At 44.8% G+C, this 18257-nt stretch overlaps 1 protein-coding gene across 9 annotated transcripts in view; it reads left to right on the top strand.

The window, feature by feature from the left end:
• The window catches only part of LOC106571015 (sorting nexin-17), a 64350-nt gene that overhangs the window by 29205 nt on the left and 16888 nt on the right, over nucleotides 1-18257 (top strand). For 7 of the 9 annotated variants that reach the window (XR_006759128.1, XR_006759129.1, XR_006759130.1 and 4 more), the window contains 4 exons: nucleotides 7576-7640; nucleotides 9804-9914; nucleotides 10829-10919; nucleotides 17010-17097. Coding sequence is in view for 6 of the 9 variants with exons in the window: in XM_045695522.1 (XP_045551478.1) it covers nucleotides 7576-7640; nucleotides 9804-9914; nucleotides 10829-10919; nucleotides 17010-17097 (355 nt within the window). In the remaining 3 variants the exon portion in view is untranslated. Of the gene's footprint in view, nucleotides 1-5307; nucleotides 5515-5588; nucleotides 5997-7575; nucleotides 7641-9803; nucleotides 9915-10828; nucleotides 10920-17009; nucleotides 17098-18257 lie in introns of those variants that run through there. The other 2 variants (XM_045695523.1, XM_045695525.1) reach the window with 2 other exon arrangements.

The following is an 18257-nucleotide window of genomic DNA, read 5'->3' as shown; positions in this document are numbered from 1 at the left end:
GACTCATTAAAGGGCAGTGTAGTAGAACAGGCAGTAGCCGACTCATTAAAGGGCAGTGTAGTAGAACAGGCAGTAGTCGACTCATTAAAGGGCAGTGTAGTAGAACAGGCAGTAGCCGACTCATTAAAGGGCAGTGTAGTAGAACAGGCAGTAGTCGACTCATTAAAGGGCAGTGTAGTAGAACAGGCAGTAGCCGACTCATTAAAGGGCAGTGTAGTAGAACAGGCAGTAGCCGACTCATTAAAGGGCAGTGTAGTAGAACAGGCAGTAGCCGACTCATTAAAGGGCAGTGTAGTAGAACAGGCAGTAGTCGACTCATTAAGGGGCAGTGTAGTAGAACAGGCAGTAGCCGACTCGATAAGGGGCAGTGTAGTAGAACAGGCAGTAGCCGACTCGATAAGGGGCAGTGTAGTAGAACAGGCAGTAGCCGACTCGATAAGGGGCAGTGTAGTAGAACAGGCAGTAGCCGACTCGATAGGGGCAGTGTAGTAGAACAGGCAGTAGCCGACTCGATAAGGGGCAGTGTAGTAGAACAGGCAGTAGCCGACTCGATAAGGGGCAGTGTAGTAGAACAGGCAGTAGCCGACTCGATAAGGGGCAGTGTAGTAGAACAGGCAGTAGCCGACTCGATAAGGGGCAGTGTAGTAGAACAGGCAGTAGCCGACTCATGACCAGAATGACCAATCCATGTAGCAGAATACCTTGTTAGCCTCTGTCTACTTTAGCCTATTGTGGTATTGGTGTGGGCAGTAGCGTACAGGCTCTGACTGGACCGCACACACTAGGTTTGGACGGTATCCATATCGTCCCGGGATTTATGCATAAAAGCCCATTGGGCGTCTATTACCAGAATGCTAACAAAAATAGCACAAGTAATAGCAAATTTCCTTGCAGACTGCTAGCTAAATATGCTAACGAGCGCGAACTCATTGCAAAGACCGGCAATCCAGCTCATAAAGATATACAGTGTGCAAGAAAAAGTATGAACTCTTTGGAATTACCTGGATTTCTGCATAAATTGGTCATAAAATTTGATCTGATGTTCATATAGGTCACAACAATAGACAAACGCAGTCTGCTTAAACTAATATCACACAAACAATTATACGTTTTCATGTCTTTATTGAACACATCGTGTAAACATTCACAGAGCAGGGTGGGAAAAGGATGTGAACCCTTGGATTTAATTACTGGTTGACCATCCTTTGGCAGCAATAACCTCAACCAAACATTTTCTGTAGTTGCGGATCAGACCTGCACAACGGTCAGGAGGAATTTTGGACCATTCCTCTTTACAAAACTGTTTCAGTTCAGCAATATTCTTGGGGTGTCTGGTGTGAACTGCTCTTGAGGTCATGCAACAGCATTTTAAATCGAGTTGAGGTCAGGACTGGGCCACGTTTGAAGGCGTATTTTCTTCTGTTGAAGACATTCTTTTGTTGCTTTACTTCTGTGTTTTGGGTTGTTGTCCTGTTGCATCACCCAACTTCTGTTGAGCTTCAATTGGCGGACAGATAGCCTAACATTCTCCTGTAAAATGTCTTGATAAACTTGGGAATTCATTTTTCCGTCGACGATAACAAGCTGTCCAGGCCCTGAGGCAGCAAAGCAGCCCCAAACCATGATGCTCCCTCCACCATACTTTATAGTTGGGATGTCGTTTTGATGTTGGTGTGCTGAGTCTTTTCTCCACATAGTGTTGTGTGTTCCTTCCAAACAACTCAACTTTAGTTTCATCTGTCCACAGAATATTTTGCCAGTAGCGCTGTGGAACATCCAGATGCTCTTTTGCAAACTTCAGACGTGCAGCAATGTTTTTTTGGACAGCAGTGGCTTCTTACGTGGTGTCCTCCCATGAACACCATTCTTGTTTAGTGTTTTACGTATCGTAGACTCATCAACAGAGATGTTAGCATGTTCCAGAGATTTCTGTAAGTCTTTAGCTGACACTAGGATTCTTCTTAACCTCATTGAGCATTCTGCACTGTGCTCTTGCAGTCATCTTTGCAGGATGGCCACTCCTAGGGAGAGTAGCAACAGTGCTGAACTTTCTCCATTTATAGACAATTTGTCTTACCGTGAACTGATGAACATCAAGGCTTTTAGAGATACTTTTGAAACCCTTTCCAACTTTATACATGTCAACAATTCTTAATCTTAGGTCTTCTGAGATCTCTTTTGTTCGAGGCATGGTTCACATCAGGCAATGCTTCTTGTGAATAGCAAACTCAAATTTTGTGATTTTTTTATAGTGCAGGGCATTGTTGTGACTAAAATGAAGATCAGATCAAATTTGATGACTAATGTATGCATAAATCCTGGTAATTCCAAAGGGTTTACATACTTTTTCTTGCCACTGTACATCCAGTGCATTCGGAAATTATTCAGACCCTTTGACTCCACAGACTTATTCTAAAATGTATTAAATTGTTTTTGCCCTTATCAATCTACACACAATACCCCATAACGACAATGCAAAAACAGGTTTTTAGACATTTTTGCAAATGTATTTAAAATAAAAACTAAAATATTTCATAAGTCTTCAGTCCCTTTACTCAGTACTTTGTTGAAGCACCTTTTGGCAGTGATTACAGCCTCAAGTCTTTTTGGGTATGAAGCTGGAAGCTTGGCACACCTGTGTTTGGGGAATTTCTCCCATTCTTCTCTGCAGACCCTCTCAAGCTCTGTCAGGTTGGAGGGGGAGCGTTGCTGCACAGCTATTTCCAGGTCTCTCCAGAGATGTTAGATCGGGTTCAAGTCCGGGCTCTGGCTGGGCCACTTAAGGACATTCAGAGACTTATCCTGAAGCCACTCTTGCGTTGTCTTGACTGTGTGCTTAGGGTTGTTGTCCTGTTGGAAGGTGAACCTCCGCCCCAGTCTGAGGTCCTCAACACTCTGTCGCAGGCTTTTATTAAGGATCTCGCTGTACTTTGCTCCGTTCATCTTTCCCTCTATCCTGACTAGTCTCCCAGTTCCTGCTGCTGGAAAAACATCCCCACAGCATGATGCTGCCACCACCATGCTTCACTGTAGGGATGGTGCCAGGTTTCCTCTAGACGTGACACTTGGCATTCAGGCCAAAGATTTCGATCTTGGTTTCATCAGATCAGAGAATCTTGTCTCTCATGCTCTGAGTCCTTTAGGTGCATTTTGGCATTTTGGCTGTCATGTGCCTTTTACTGAGGAGTGGCTTCCGTCTGGCCACTCTACCATAAAGGCCTGCTTGGTGGAGTGCTGCAGATATGGTTGTCGTTCTGGAAGGTTCTTCCATCTCCACAGAGGAACACTTGAGCTCTGTCAGTGACCAAGACCTCCCTGACCAAGACCCTTCTCCCTGATTGCTCAGTTTGGCCGAGCGGCCAGCTGTAGGAAGAGTCTTGGTGGTTCCAAAACTTCATCCATTTAACAGTGAGTGGCCAGAGTGTTCCGGTGGTAGAAAAGTACCCAATTCTCATTCTTGAGTAAAAGTAAAGGTACCTTAATAGAAAATGACTCAAGTGAAAGTCACGCAGTAAAATACTACTTGAGTAAAAGTCTAAAATAATTTGTTTTTAAATATATTTAAGTATCAAATTGTAAAAGTATAAATAATGTATAATTCCTTATATTAAGCAAACCAGGTGGCACCTTTTTTTCTTGTTTTAAAAATGTATGGATAGCCAGGGGCACACTCCAACACTCAGACATCATTTACAGATAGCCAGGGGCACACTCCAACACTCAGACATCATTTACAGATAGCCAGGGGCACACTCCAACACTCAGACATCATTTACAGATAGCCAGGGGCACACTCCAACACTCAGACATCATTTACAGATAGTCAGGGGACACACTCCAACACTCAGACATCATTTACAGATAGTCAGGGGCACACTCCAACACTCAGACATCATTTACAGATAGTCAGGGGACACACTCCAACACTCAGACATCATTTACAGATAGTCAGGGACACACTCCAACACTCAGACATCATTTACAGATAGCCAGGGGCACACTCCAACACTCAGACATCATTTACAGATAGTCAGGGGACACACTCCAACACTCAGACATCATTTACAGATAGCCAGGGGCACACTCCAACACTCAGACATTAATTACAAAGAAAGCATTTGTGTTTAGTGAGTCCTCCAGATCAGAGGCAGTAGGGATGACCAGGGATGTTCTCTGTTTAGTGAGTCCTTCAGATCAGGGCCAGTAGGGATGACTAGGGATGTTCTCTGTTTAGTGAGTCCTCCAGATCAGAGGCAGTAGGGATGACCAGGGATGTTCTCTGTTTAGTGAGTCCTCCAGATCAGAGGCAGTAGGGATGACCAGGGATGTTCTCTGTTTAGTGAGTCCTCCAGATCAGAGGCAGTAGGGATGACCAGGGATGTTCTCTGTTTAGTGAGTCCTCCAGATCAGAGGCAGTAGGGATGACCAGGGATGTTCTCTGTTTAGTGAGTCCTTCAGATCAGGGCCAGTAGGGATGACCAGGGATGTTCTCTGTTTAGTGAGTCCTCCAGATCAGAGGCAGTAGGGATGACTAGAGATGTTCTCTTGATAAGTTTATGAATTTGACCATTTTTCTGTCCTGCTAAGCTTTCAAAATGTAACTAGTACTTTTGGGTGACAGGGAAAACGTATGGAGTAAAAAGTACATTATTTTCTTCAGGAATGTAGTGAAGTAAAAGTAGTTAAAAATATTAATAGTAAATTACAGATACCCCCAAAAACGACTTTAATACTTTAAAGTATTTTTACTTAAGTACTTTACACCACTGCTGTGTTCTTGGGGACCTTCAATGCTGCAGAAATGTTTTAGCACGCTTCCCCAGATCTGGGCCTCAACACAATCCTGTCCCGGATCTCTACAGACGGTTCCTTCTACCTCATGGCTTGGTTTTTGCTCTGACATGTACTGTCAACTGTTGGACCTTGTATAAACAGGTGTGTGCCTTTCCAAATCATGTCCAATAAATTTACCACAGGTGGATTCCAATCAAGTTGTAGAAACATCAAGGATGATCAATGTAAACAGGATGCACCTGAGCTCAATTTCAAGTCTCATAGCAAAGGGTCTGAATACTTATGTAAATAAGGTATTTCAGTTTTTTATTTTTAATACCTTTGCAAAAATGTCAAACTGTTTTCGCTTTGTCATTATAGGGTATTGTGATGACATTATGGGGTATTGTGATGTCATTATGGGGTATTGTGTGTAGATGGATGAGGATAATGTTTTACTTAATCCATTTTAGAAAGCTGTTACGTAACAAAATGTGGAAAAAGAGAAGGGGTCTGAATACTTTCCAAATGACCTGCTTATAGGTATGAGCTAGCGAATGTAATGTTTGGTGATGTTGGACATTTTACAAGAGAATGTGAATCAGAGACATTGTTCAAATGAACTAAGTTTTGACGCATGCTTATCTGACGCATGCTTGTCTGAAGGAAGAACAGTTATTTCTCCCATTGTGCTATTTACAAACAAACATATGACTGGCTCAACTGTTCTGGGGAACTACGGTAAGCTTCATAATGTGACAGGTCAAATGAAGAACGTGATCTGGTTCAACGGTATTGAGGGTATTGGGGGGGGGGAAAAAACCATACCCATGACTATTTCCAAATACCCCGGTATAGAGTATACCGCCTAACACACGCACACACTGAGCACGATAGTAGTCGAGGCTAAGGCCTCTTGGCTGTTGTCCTGACTACCAGAGATCCTTTCTGTTCTCTTCAGATCCATTCATAATGTTATCAGCACTAATAATCTGAAAGTTTGATACATTTGTTTTGGTGAAATAAGCAGCCAGAGATACTGTCCAGGATTGAGCACAGCCAAAGTTTCAGCGCTCCCTCAGTTGGTCCTTGTCGGGAACATTTTATTTTCTTTGTCAGCTAATTCCTCAAGTTACAGGTCCAAGGGGATGGTAGGCTATGTCCGTCCCACACCCACCACCAAGCCTCAGCTTTGGCCAGACACTTCCCCAAGCAGGTCAAAGGTGAACTGAGGCCATGTACACACTGCCACGCACGCACACACAGAGCAACATACAAAGAGAAGAACTGAATTAAATTTATCTGGCAGCGGTGTTGAGCATTTTGTTTTAATCTTCTGAAAGTTACCACAGAACAAACTGAGCCTTGTTGAGGCATATCATTAGTCTGTAAACACACACACACACACACACACACACACACCGAGTCTTCCTGCCTGACCGACCGCTTGCTGGGAGGATGGTACATGATGGTTTTAACATGGTTATGGAAAATCTACCGCCTCAAAACACAATCTGTTCTCCCTCGTCCCCGAACACTGTGTGTGTGTGAGACATGGGCTCAATCCACCACAGGAATTATGTCTGTCTCTGTCTGTGTCTGTGTGTGCCCTTTTTAAGGGCACTTTTAATTGAGTGTACACTCTACTTAGGGGTGAGTATTACAGCACCCGCCCACATACTGCGCTTTCATTGCGCCGTACAATACAATCAACCTAAGCTTTGTAAATGGACGACACGAAAATAAGTCACTGTAGAGATTAACTGGTTAAGTAAATAAGCCGCTGTAGAGATTGCCTGGTTAAGTAAATAAGCCGCTGTAGAGATTCACTGGTTAAGTAAATAAGCCGCTGTAGAGATTGCCTGGTTAAGTAAATAAGCCGCTGTAGAGATTGCCTGGTTAAGTAAATAAGCCGCTGTAGAGATTCACTGGTTAAGTAAATAAGCCGCTGTAGAGATTCACTGGTTAAGTAAATAAGCCGCTGTAGAGATTCACTGGTTAAGTAAATAAGCCGCTGTAGAGATTCACTGGTTAAGTAAATAAGCCGCTGTAGAGATTCACTGGTTAAGTAAATAAGCCGCTGTAGAGATTGCCTGGTTAAGTAAATAAGCCGCTGTAGAGATTGCCTGGTTAAGTAAATACGCCGCTGTAGAGATTGCCTGGTTAAGTAAATACGGCGCTGTAGAGATTGCCTGGTTAAGTAAATAAGCCGCTGTAGAGATTGCCTGGTTAGTCACATCTGGAGATGTCAGGTTGAATTGGCTCCTGCTCTTTGATGATTTACAGATTGTTGAAGCCACGTCAGAAGACCTTCTCGGCTCATTGTAGATATATCCTACTACTACAGACTGATGAGGTCCATGTAGATATATCCTACTACTACAGACTGATGAGGTCCATGTAGCTATATCCTACTACTACAGACTGATGAGGTCCATGTAGATATATCCTACTACTACAGACTGATGAGGTCCATGTAGCTATATCCTACTACTACAGACTGATGAGGTCCATGTAGCTATATCCTACTACTACAGACTGATGAGGTCCATGTAGATATATCCTACTACTACAGACTGATGAGGTCCATGTAGATATATCCTACTACTACAGACTGATGAGGTCCATGTAGATATATCCTACTACTACAGACTGATGAGGTCCATGTAGATATATCCTACTACTACAGACTGATGAGGTCCATGTAGATATATCCTACTACTACAGACTGATGAGTTACAAATGTAAGCGTTGATGTGGCCCTCTAACATCTCTCTCATCTTCTCTCTCTCTCCACCACAGTACGACAGGACCCCATGCTCGGAGCCAGTGAGGTGTTCAACAGCTTTCTAAGGAAAGCCCAGCAGGTTGGTAGTGGAGCTAGTTAGCATGTCTTCCACCCTGGCTGTGTAGCTAGCATGTCTTCCACCCTGGCTGTGTAGCTAGCATGTCTTCCACCCTGGCTGTGTAGCTAGCATGTCTTCCAGCCTGGCTGTGTAGCTAGCATGTCTTCCAGCCTGGCTGTGTAGCTAGCATGTCTTCCAGCCTGGCTGTGTAGCTAGCATGTCTTCCAGCCTGGCTGTGTAGCTAGCATGTCTTCCAGCCTGGCTGTGTAGCTAGCATGTCTTCCAGCCTGGCTGTGTAGCTAGCATGTCTTCCAGCCTGGCTGTGTAGCTAGCATGTCTTCCAGCCTGGCTGTGTAATTGTTGTGTAGCTTAGCATGTCTTCCACCCTAGCTGTGTAATTGTTGTGTAGCTTAGCATGTCTTCCACTCTGTGTTTTGTTCTACATAGGCTTTCTCATCCGTGTGTGTGTGTGTGTGTGTGTGTGTGTGTGGTGCGGGTGTGTCAGTTCTGTTCTACGTAGAATGTGTCTCATCAGGAGGTGTGGCGTGTTGTGCATCAGTTGTTCTATATAGGCAGATTCCTCAGCAAGCTGCTGCTGCTCTGTGATTCAGTGTGTTGTGTCTCTGCTCTGCGATTCAGTGTGTTGTCTCTGCTCTGCGATTCAGTGTGTTGTCTCTGCTCTGCGATTCAGTGTGTTGTCTCTGCTCTGCGATTCAGTGTGTTGTGTCTCTGCTCTGCGATTCAGTGTGTTGTGTCTCTGCTCTGTGATTCAGTGTGTTGTGTCTCTGAGCCTGCGGTAATACGTTCAGCCACGGTGGGACTTTGAGGTGGTAGTTTCTGATGCGTCTTGACATTGAGATCCAGCATTTAAAAGAATGCTACTGATTTGGTCCAATGAACTGAAATGTGTGAGACACATCAGAGAGGAAGAGGTGAAGTGAGGATGACTGGGCCCAAAATCTGTCTCGTTTAGCAAGTGGCTTACCAAGCCAGAAGTGTTTGTACAGAGGTAAATGAGAGAGTTGAATTTTAACAAAAAAATTATGACTTATTTGCTCCGTGTAGTTTGCTTGATCTAATAGAACAGGGTTCTATAACATACCTAGTAGTAAACCTGTCATTGTCCAATAGGAGACCCAGCAGTAAACCTGTCATTGTCCTATAGGAGACCTAGTAGTAAACCTGTCATTGTCCAATAGGAGGCCCAACAGTAAACCTGTCATTGTCCAATAGGAGACCCAGTAGTAAACCTGTCATTGTCCAATAGGAGGCCCAACAGTAAACCTGTCATTGTCCAATAGGAGGCCCAACAGTAAACCTGTCATTGTCCAATAGGAGGCCCAACAGTAAACCTGTCATTGTCCAATAGGAGACCCAGTAGTAAACCTGTCATTGTCCAATAGGAGACCCAGTAGTATACCTGTCATTGTCCAATAGGAGACCCAGCAGTAAACCTGTCATTGTCCTATAGGAGACCCAGCAGTAAACCTGTCATTGTCCTATAGGAGACCCAGCAGTAAACCTGTCATTGTCCAATAGGAGACCCAGCAGTAAACCTGTCATTGTCCAATAGGAGACCCAGCAGTAAACCTGTCATTGTCCAATAGGACACCCAGCAGTAAACCTGTCATTGTCCAATAGGAGGCCCAACAGTAAACCTGTCATTGTCCAATAGGAGACCCAGCAGTAACCTGTCATTGTCCAATAGGAGACCCAGCAGTAAACCTGTCATTGTCCAATAGGAGACCCAGTAGTAAACCAGTCATTGTCCAATAGGAGACCCAGTAGTAAACCTGTCATTGTCCAATAGGAGGCCCAACAGTAAACCTGTCATTGTCCAATAGGAGGCCCAACAGTAAACCTGTCATTGTCCAATAGGAGGCCCAACAGTAAACCTGTCATTGTCCAATAGGAGGCCCAACAGTAAACCTGTCATTGTCCAATAGGAGACCCAGTAGTAAACCTGTCATTGTCCAATAGGAGACCCAGTAGTAAACCTGTCATTGTCCAATAGGAGACCCAGTAGTAAACCTGTCATTGTCCAATAGGAGACCCAGCAGTAAACCTGTCATTGTCCAATAGGACACCCAGCAGTAAACCTGTCATTGTCCAATAGGACACCCAGCAGTAAACCTGTCATTGTCCAATAGGAGGCCCAGCAGTAAACCTGTCATTGTCCTATAGGAGACCCAGCAGATTCCAACAGAAGAGGTACCTCTGGAGATCTACCTGTCTAAGAGGCAGAAGGTCACAGTCAACATCCTGACCTCGGACCAGACAGAAGACGTCCTCGAGGTAAGCTGTATGTGTGTTTGCCAGCCAGGACACATGCTGATTTAAAACGCTCTTCATTTTCGGTTCAGTTTTATTATCACCATATTATCGTGGAAATTATGAGTGACAATAATTGATCTATAAATCCACAACACTAATGTTCAGTTGGTGTCCTACAAGGAATATCAGTGTTAGGAAACCTGCAGGGAGAGGGATGAAATGGAACCAGAGAATGTTTGCCAGAACCGGAGAACCAGAGAATGTTTGCCAGAACCAGAGAATGTTTTCCAGCACCAGAGAACCAGAGAATGTTTTCCAGCACCAGAGAACCAGAGAATGTTTTCCAGCACCAGAGAATGTTTGCCAGCACCAGAGAATGTTTTCCAGCACCAGAGAACCAGAGAATGTTTTCCAGCACCAGAGAACCAGAGAATGTTTTCCAGCACCAGAGAACCAGAGAATGTTTGCCAGCACCAGAGAACCAGAGAATGTTTGCCAGCACCAGAGAATGTTTGCCAGCACCAGAGAATGTTTGCCAGAACCAGAGAATGTTTGCCAGCACCAGAGAACCAGAGAATGTTTGCCAGCACCAGAGAATCCATCCATTCTTGACACTAGTTGACCCATAAGTGAATGCAGTACATTCTATCAGATAGAAAGATAGAAGTTGTAACGCCACACAAACAGCTGCTCTTTGTTCCTGTAACTACTACAACTGTAAACTAGTCTGGTGTTCTTCATAAACTGTTACCACCAGAAGGACCATAGACCTCTCTCTCTCTCTCTCTGGGATATTTCAATAGGTTCAAGGCTGTATAACTGTCAGTGAATAAAATATTTGTTTGTTTTATGAGTCAGAGGAAATAGGAGTTGTGGATTCATTCAACCACAGAAAAAGATGACAGAAGATGATCTGTCTGTCTTCTGATTTGCAGGCTGTTGCGTCGAAGCTGGACCTTCCAGATGACCTTGCTGGTTACTTCAGTCTCTTCCTGGTTCGGGAAGGAGTGGACGGGGGCTTAACGTGTAAGCACTGACTTTTAACCTTCGGCCCTTAACCCTTAACCATCCCATAACCATATCGAGGACAGTTGGGAATGAAATATATTGATAATTTCTGAGAGGTTATCATATATGACAGATATTGTTTTGATAGACCGCTCGAGGGACTTGTTTTGACAGACCGCTCGAGGGACTTGTTTTGACAGACACGAGGCCGAACCAATATATCATGACCTTGAATGCTCCTTAGCCAATCAGCCTGAACTATCGGTCCTATAAAATCATCACATGATGTCCTTGAATTGACATCGTTTGTTGACGGTCTCTCTAGTGTCTCCTGTTGTTGACGGTCTCTCTAGTGTCTCCTGTTGTCGACGGTCTCTCTAGTGTCTCCTGTTGTCGACGGTCTCTCTAGTGTCTCCTGTTGTTGACGGTCTCTCTAGTGTCTCCAGTTGTTGACAGTCTCTCTAGTGTCTGCTGTTGTTGACGGTCTCTCTAGTGTCTGCTGTTGTTGACGGTCTCTCTAGTGTCTCCTGTTGTTGACGGTCTCTCTAGTGTCTCCTGTTGTTGACGGTCTCTCTAGTGTCTCCTGTTGTTGACGGTCTCTCTAGTGTCTCCTGTTGTTGACGGTCTCTCTAGTGTCTCCTGTTGTTGACGGTCTCTCTAGTGTCTCCTGTTGTTGACGGTCTCTCTAGTGTCTCCTGTTGTTGACGGTCTCTCTAGTGTCTGCTGTTGTTGACGGTCTCTCTAGTGTCTCCTGTTGTTGACGGTCTCTCTAGTGTCTCCTGTTGTTGACGGTCTCTCCTGTTGTTGACGGTCTGTCCTGTTGTTGACGGTCTCTCCTGTTGTTGACGGTCTCTCCTGTTGTTGACGGTCTCTCCTGTTGTTGACGGTCTCTCTAGTGTCTCCTGTTGTTGATGGTCTCTCTAGTGTCTCCTGTTGTCGACGGTCTCTCTAGTGTCTCCTGTTGTCGACGGTCTCTCTAGTGTCTCCTGTTGTCGACGGTCTCTCTAGTGTCTCCTGTTGTCGACGGTCTCTCTAGTGTCTCCTGTTGTCGACGGTCTCTCTAGTGTCTCCTGTTGTCGACGGTCTCTCTAGTGTCTCCTGTTGTCGACGGTCTCTCTAGTGTCTCCTGTTGTTGACGGTCTCTCTAGTGTCTGCTGTTGTTGACGGTCTCTCTAGTGTCTCCTGTTGTTGACGGTCTCTCTAGTGTCTCCTGTTGTTGACGGTCTCTCTAGTGTCTCCTGTTGTTGAAGGTCTCTCTAGTGTCTGCTGTTGTTGACGGTCTCTCTAGTGTCTCCTGTTGTTGACGGTCTCTCCTGTTGTTGACGGTCTCTCTAGTGTCTCCTGTTGTTGACGGTCTCTTCAGTGTCTCCTGTTGTTGACGGTCTCTCCTGTTGTTGACGGTCTGTCCTGTTGTTGACGGTCTCTCCTGTTGTTGACGGTCTCTCCGGTTGTTGAAAGTCTCTCTAGTGTCTCCTGTTGTTGACGGTCTCTCTAGTGTCTCCTGTTGTTGATGGTCTCTCTAGTGTCTCCTGTTGTTGACGGTCTCTCTAGTGTCTCCTGTTGTTGACGGTCTCTCTAGTGTCTCCTGTTGTTGACGGTCTCTCCTGTTGTTGACGGTCTCTCTAGTGTCTCCTGTTGTTGACAGTCTCTCTAGTGTCTGCTGTTGTTGACGGTCTCTCCTGTTGTTGACGGTCTCTCTAGTGTCTCCTGTTGTTGACAGTCTCTCTAGTGTCTGCTGTTGTTGACGGTCTCTCTAGTGTCTCCTGTTGTTGACGGTCTCTCTAGTGTCTGCTGTTGTTGACAGTCTCTCTAGTGTCTGCTGTTGTTGACGGTCTCTCCTGTTGTTGACAGTCTCTCTAGTGTCTGCTGTTGTTGACGGTCTCTCTAGTGTCTGCTGTTGTTGACGGTCTCTCTAGTGTCTGCTGTTGTTGACGGTCTCTCTAGTGTCTGCTGTTGTTGACGGTCTCTCTAGTGTCTGCTGTTGTTGACAGTCTCTCTAGTGTCTCCTGTTGTTGACGGTCTCTCTAGTGTCTCCTGTTGTTGACGGTCTCTCTAGTGTCTGCTGTTGTTGACGGTCTCTCTAGTGTCTGCTGTTGTTGACGGTCTATCTAGTGTCTGCTGTTGTTGACGGTCTCTCTAGTGTCTCCTGTTGTTGACGGTCTCTCTAGTGTCTCCTGTTGTTGACGGTCTCTCTAGTGTCTCCTGTTGTTGACGGTCTCTCTAGTGTCTCCTGTTGTTGACGGTCTCTCTAGTGTCTCCTGTTGTTGACGGTCTCTCTAGTGTCTCCTGTTGTTGACGGTCTCTCTAGTGTCTCCTGTTGACGACGGTCTCTCTAGTGTCTGCTGTTGTTGACGGTCTCTCTAGTGTCTCCTGTTGTTGACGGTCTCTAGCAAACCCCCGAGATGAATATGAGTTGTTTTTCCCGAGGCAGCCGATAGTCCATGAGCACCCATGGATAGGCTAATGAATTGTCTAAAACCAAGTGGTCCTCTGTTACTCGTCCTCATCAATATATAAAAACAGATACGTCACTTACACTTAGTAGTAGTAAACACGTTAGGCTTCTGATTATGGGCTGGCATTTCAATAGATATCTAGCTAGCTAGCTAGCCTAACGTTTAGCCTAATAATAGCTAGTGAGTTGAGAGCTAGCTAGTTAACAACTGGCTAGCTAGCTAGAGATGTTACAGCAACCCACAATCAGATTTATTTTCCTGTTGTACAAAGTTAGCTTTTTGGATGGCATCCTTTAACAGAATAGACATCTTTTGCTAAGCCTTCCAGACACTGAGTGGAAAACAGAATGATAGCTGGCTAGCAGATTAGCTAGACAAGTAACACATTGACGTTACCTGAAGTGAAATGTTGCCAGACCTTCATAGCAGTGATCACGTTGCCATGTTGTCCTGATTCAACGAAACCCAACAACACAGCACTCAACCCTTAGCTACCCATAGGAGCTAAAGTTAGCTAGATAAACTTGTTGTTGTAGCTTTACGGCAGACGAGACGCTTTGTGGCGTATTTCTGCCTTTCACAGGTCGGAGTGGAAATTACACATTTGGGACACAGAAAGAGGGGAGAGGGGAAAGGGGGGCTAGCTACAACTTGTTAACGGTGCTCACTGAAATCAGTAACAACAAACTCGCGCCACGCAACAGGAAGTGGTCAGGGGCCAAGATTCAACATAGCCACATTTCAGGAATTTTACTAAACAAAAAACGTCTGTAAGGGGACTAACACACTTAAATGGAAAGGAACTATGCGGGGAACTATGCGGGGAACTATGCAAGGCAATGAAGGCCTACAAATGAAGGCATGGACATGTTAGTTTGTTTTTTGCTGATTTTGTTCCTAAAATCTCCCACTCGGAAAGGAATTGAGGAGTTGACGTGGCACCAGTGCAAAAGATTAGCTAATCACTTGGACTGTGTCCCAAATGGGGCACCCTATTCCCTATACACACCTATGGGCCCTGTTTTAAAAGTAGTGCACTACATAGGGGAATAGGGTGCCATTTGGGACTTAACCTAATTACCTTGATAACTGAATGAGTGAGATTTAGTGAGAGAGCTGCCAAACCTCCTTCCTCTGTTGGCTCCGTCCAGTGGGGCCCTGTCTCCTTCCTATTTTCCCTCTTCTTCCTGCTAAACCCTCTTTCTCTCACACTCAAACAACACCAACAGAAGAAAGATTGCCTCTGTCGATAGAATCCACCTATTTCTGTTGGAATCGAACTGGGCTGGCAGGGTTCTGCTGAATGAAGGAATGGGTAGAACTATTGAATATGGGCACGTTTCCCTAAAGATTTATTTCATGTCCGTTTCAAGGCTCCCAGAGGAACTGTTCTGTTCTGAACTCTCCAAGCTATATAAACCAATAGTCCTGTTCTGAACTCTCCAAGCTATATAAACCAATAGTCCTGTTCTGAACTCTCCAAGCTATATAAACCAATAGTCCTGTTCTGAACTCTCCAAGCTATATAAACCAATAGTCCTGTTCTGAACTCTCCAAGCTATATAAACCAATAGTCCTGTTCTGAACTCTCCAAGCTATATAAACCAATAGTCCTGTTCTGATCTCTCCAAGCTATATAAACCAATAGTCCTGTTCTGAACTCTCCAAGCTATATAAACCAATAGCCCTGTTCTGAACTCTCCAAGCTATATAAACCAATAGCCCTGTTCTGAACTCTCCAAGCTATATAAACCAATAGTCCTGTTCTGTTCTGAACTCTCCAAGCTATATAAACCAATAGCCCTGTTCTGAACTCTCCAAGCTATATAAACCAATAGTCCTGTTCTGAACTCTCCAAGCTATATAAACCAATAGTCCTGTTCTGATCTGAACTCTCCAAGCTATATAAACCAATAGTCCTGTTCTGAACTCTCCAAGCTATATAAACCAATAGTCCTGTTCTGATCTGAACTCTCCAAGCTATATAAACCAATAGTCCTGTTCTGATCTGAACTCTCCAAGCTATATAAACCAATAGTCCTGTTCTGAACTCTCCAAGCTATATAAACCAATAGTCCTGTTCTGATCTGAACTCTCCAAGCTATATAAACCAATAGTCCTGTTCTGATCTGAACTCTCCAAGCTATATAAACCAATAGTCCTGTTCTGATCTGAACTCTCCAAGCTATATAAACCAATAGTCCTATTCTGATCTGAACTCTCCAAGCTATATAAACCAATAGTCCTGTTCTGAACTCTCCAAGCTATATAAACCAATAGTTGTGATCTGAACTCTCCAAGCTATATAAACCAATAGTCCTGTTCTGATCTGAACTCTCCAAGATTTACAAACCAACAATTACCGTGAGACTGGCAGTCTGTTTTGCATGACATTAACCGGCTGACAATATGTAATGACCGCCACAGTCCTAAATGTAGCTGGTATTGCTAAAAGGGAACTGGACAGAACTCAACAGCAGGCTGTGTCCCAAATGGCACTGTTTTCCCTATATTTTGCACTACTTTTGACCAGAGCCCTATGGGCCACTATGTAGGGAATAGGGTGCCCATTTAGGATGCATGCTACTCTCTCCAGACAGCTGCTGTGATCTCCCTGTTCCCCCTGGAGAGTAAGTCTCAACGAAACAGCTGCAGTTAGTACACTCACACAGACACATGGTTACTGGACCCTGCTGGGTTCTGTCCAGATGGACTGTCCTCATCTCTCTCTGTTACTGGACCCTGCTGGGTTCTGTCCAGGTGGACTGTCCTCATCTCTCTCTGTTACTGGACCCTGCTGGGTTCTGTCCAGATGGACTGTCCTCATCTCTCTCTGTTACTGGACCCTACTGGGTTCTGTCCAGATGGACTGTCCTCATCTCTCTCTGTTACTGGACCCTGCTGGGTTCTGTCCAGGTGGACTGTCCTCATCTCTCTCTGTTACTGGACCCTGCTGGGTTCTGTCCAGGTGGACTGTCCTCATCTCTCTCTGTTACTGGACCCTGCTGGGTTCTGTCCAGATGGACTGTCCTCATCTCTCTCTGTTACTGGACACTGCTGGGTTCTGTCCAGATGGACTGTCCTCATCTCTCTCTGTTACTGGACCCTACTGGGTTCTGTCCAGATGGACTGTCCTCATCTCTCTCTGTTTGTTTTCATCTTTGTTGTTATCTAAATCAGATCAGGCTGTACTGCTCAGCCCTCCTTTTGACTCACTCTCTCCTTCTCCCTCTTCTCTCCTCTCTCTTTTTTGTCCTCTCTTCCTCTTTCTCTCGCTCTCCTCTCTTTCTCTCTCCTTCTTCCTCTCTCTCTCCTCCTCTCTTCCTCTTTCTCTCTCACGCTCTCTCCCTCTCTCTCCCTCTCTCTCCCTCTCTCTCCTTCTCTCTCCCTCTCTCTCCTTCTCTCTTCCTCTCCTTCTCTCTTCCTCTTTCTCTCTCTCTCCTCTTCCTCTCTCTCCTCTCCTCTCTTTCTCTCTCCTTCTTCCTCTCTCTCCTCCTCTCTTCCTCTTTCTCTCTCGCGCTCTCTCTCTCTCTCCCTCTCTCTCCTTCTCTCCTCTCTTTCTCTCTCTCTCCTCTCTCCTCTCTTCCTCTCTCTCTCCTCTCTTTCTCTCTCCTCCTCTCTCTCTCTCTTCTCTCTCTCTCTCTCTCTCTAGTTGTGAGGAAGCTGCAGGATTTTGAGCTGCCATACGTATCAGTCACCAGTTTACGGAGCTTGGAGTTCCACATCGCCCTTCGTAAAAGGTATGATACCTCTACACAAACGTTAACAATCTTTGGCTGTTTGACTGATGCTTCCCCACTCTGTTAGACTGATGCTTCCCCACTCTGTTAGACTGATGCTTCCCCACTCTGTTTGACTGATGCTTCCCCACTCTGGATTCCTTCAATGAGTTAATTGGCTCCGATTTACCCCTGGTGTATATATTGTTTATGTCGGCCTGTTTTATATACAGTTGAAGTCGGAAGTTTACATTCACCTTAACCAAATACATATAAACTCAGTTTTTCACAATTCCTGACATTTAATCCTAGTAAAAATTCCCTGTCTTAGGTCAGTTAGGATCAACTCTTTATTTTAAGAATGTGTAATGTCAGAATAATAGTAGAGAGAATGATTAATCTCAGATTTTATTTCTTTCATCACATTCCCAGTGGGTCAGAAGTTTACATACACTCAATTAGTATTTGTTAGCATTTCCTTTAAATTGTTTAACTTAGGTCAAACGTTTCAGGTAGCCTTCCACAAGCTTCCCACAATAAGTTGGGTGAATTTTGGCCCATTCCACCTGACAGAGCTGGTGTAACTGAGTCAGGTTTGTAGGCCCCCTTGCTCGCACACGCTTTTTCAGTTCTGCCCACAAATTTTCTATAGGATTGAGGTCAGGGCTTTGTGATGGCCACTCCAATACCTTGACTTTGTTGTCCTTAAGACATTTTGCCACAACTTTGGAAGTATGCTTGGGGTCATTGTACATTTGGAAGACCCATTTGCGACCAAGCTTTAACTTCCTGACTGATGTCTTGAGATGTTGCTTCAATATATCCATGTAATTTTCCTACCTCATGATGCCATCTATTTTGTGAAGTGCACCTGTCCCTCCTGCAGCAAAGCATCCCCAGAACATGATGCTGCCACCCCTGTGCTTCACGGTTGGGATGGTGTTCTTCGGCTTGCAAGCCTCCCCCTTTTTCCTCCAAACATAACGATGGTTATTATGGCCAAACAGTTCTATATTTGTTTCATCAGACCAGAGGACTTTTCTCCAAAAAGTACGATCTTTGTCCCCATGTGCAGTTGCAAACCTTAGTCTGGCTTTTTTTATGCCGGTTTTGGAGCAGTGGCTTCTTCCTTGCTGAGTGGCCTTTCCGGTTATGTTAATATAGGACACGTTTTACTCTGG

The sequence above is a fragment of the Salmo salar genome, chromosome ssa15 (assembly GCF_905237065.1).
Source record: "Salmo salar chromosome ssa15, Ssal_v3.1, whole genome shotgun sequence".
NCBI lineage: Eukaryota > Metazoa > Chordata > Actinopteri > Salmoniformes > Salmonidae > Salmo > Salmo salar.
Note: the sequence above shows the minus strand (reverse complement) of the source record. Positions and strands in the feature narration are given on the sequence as shown.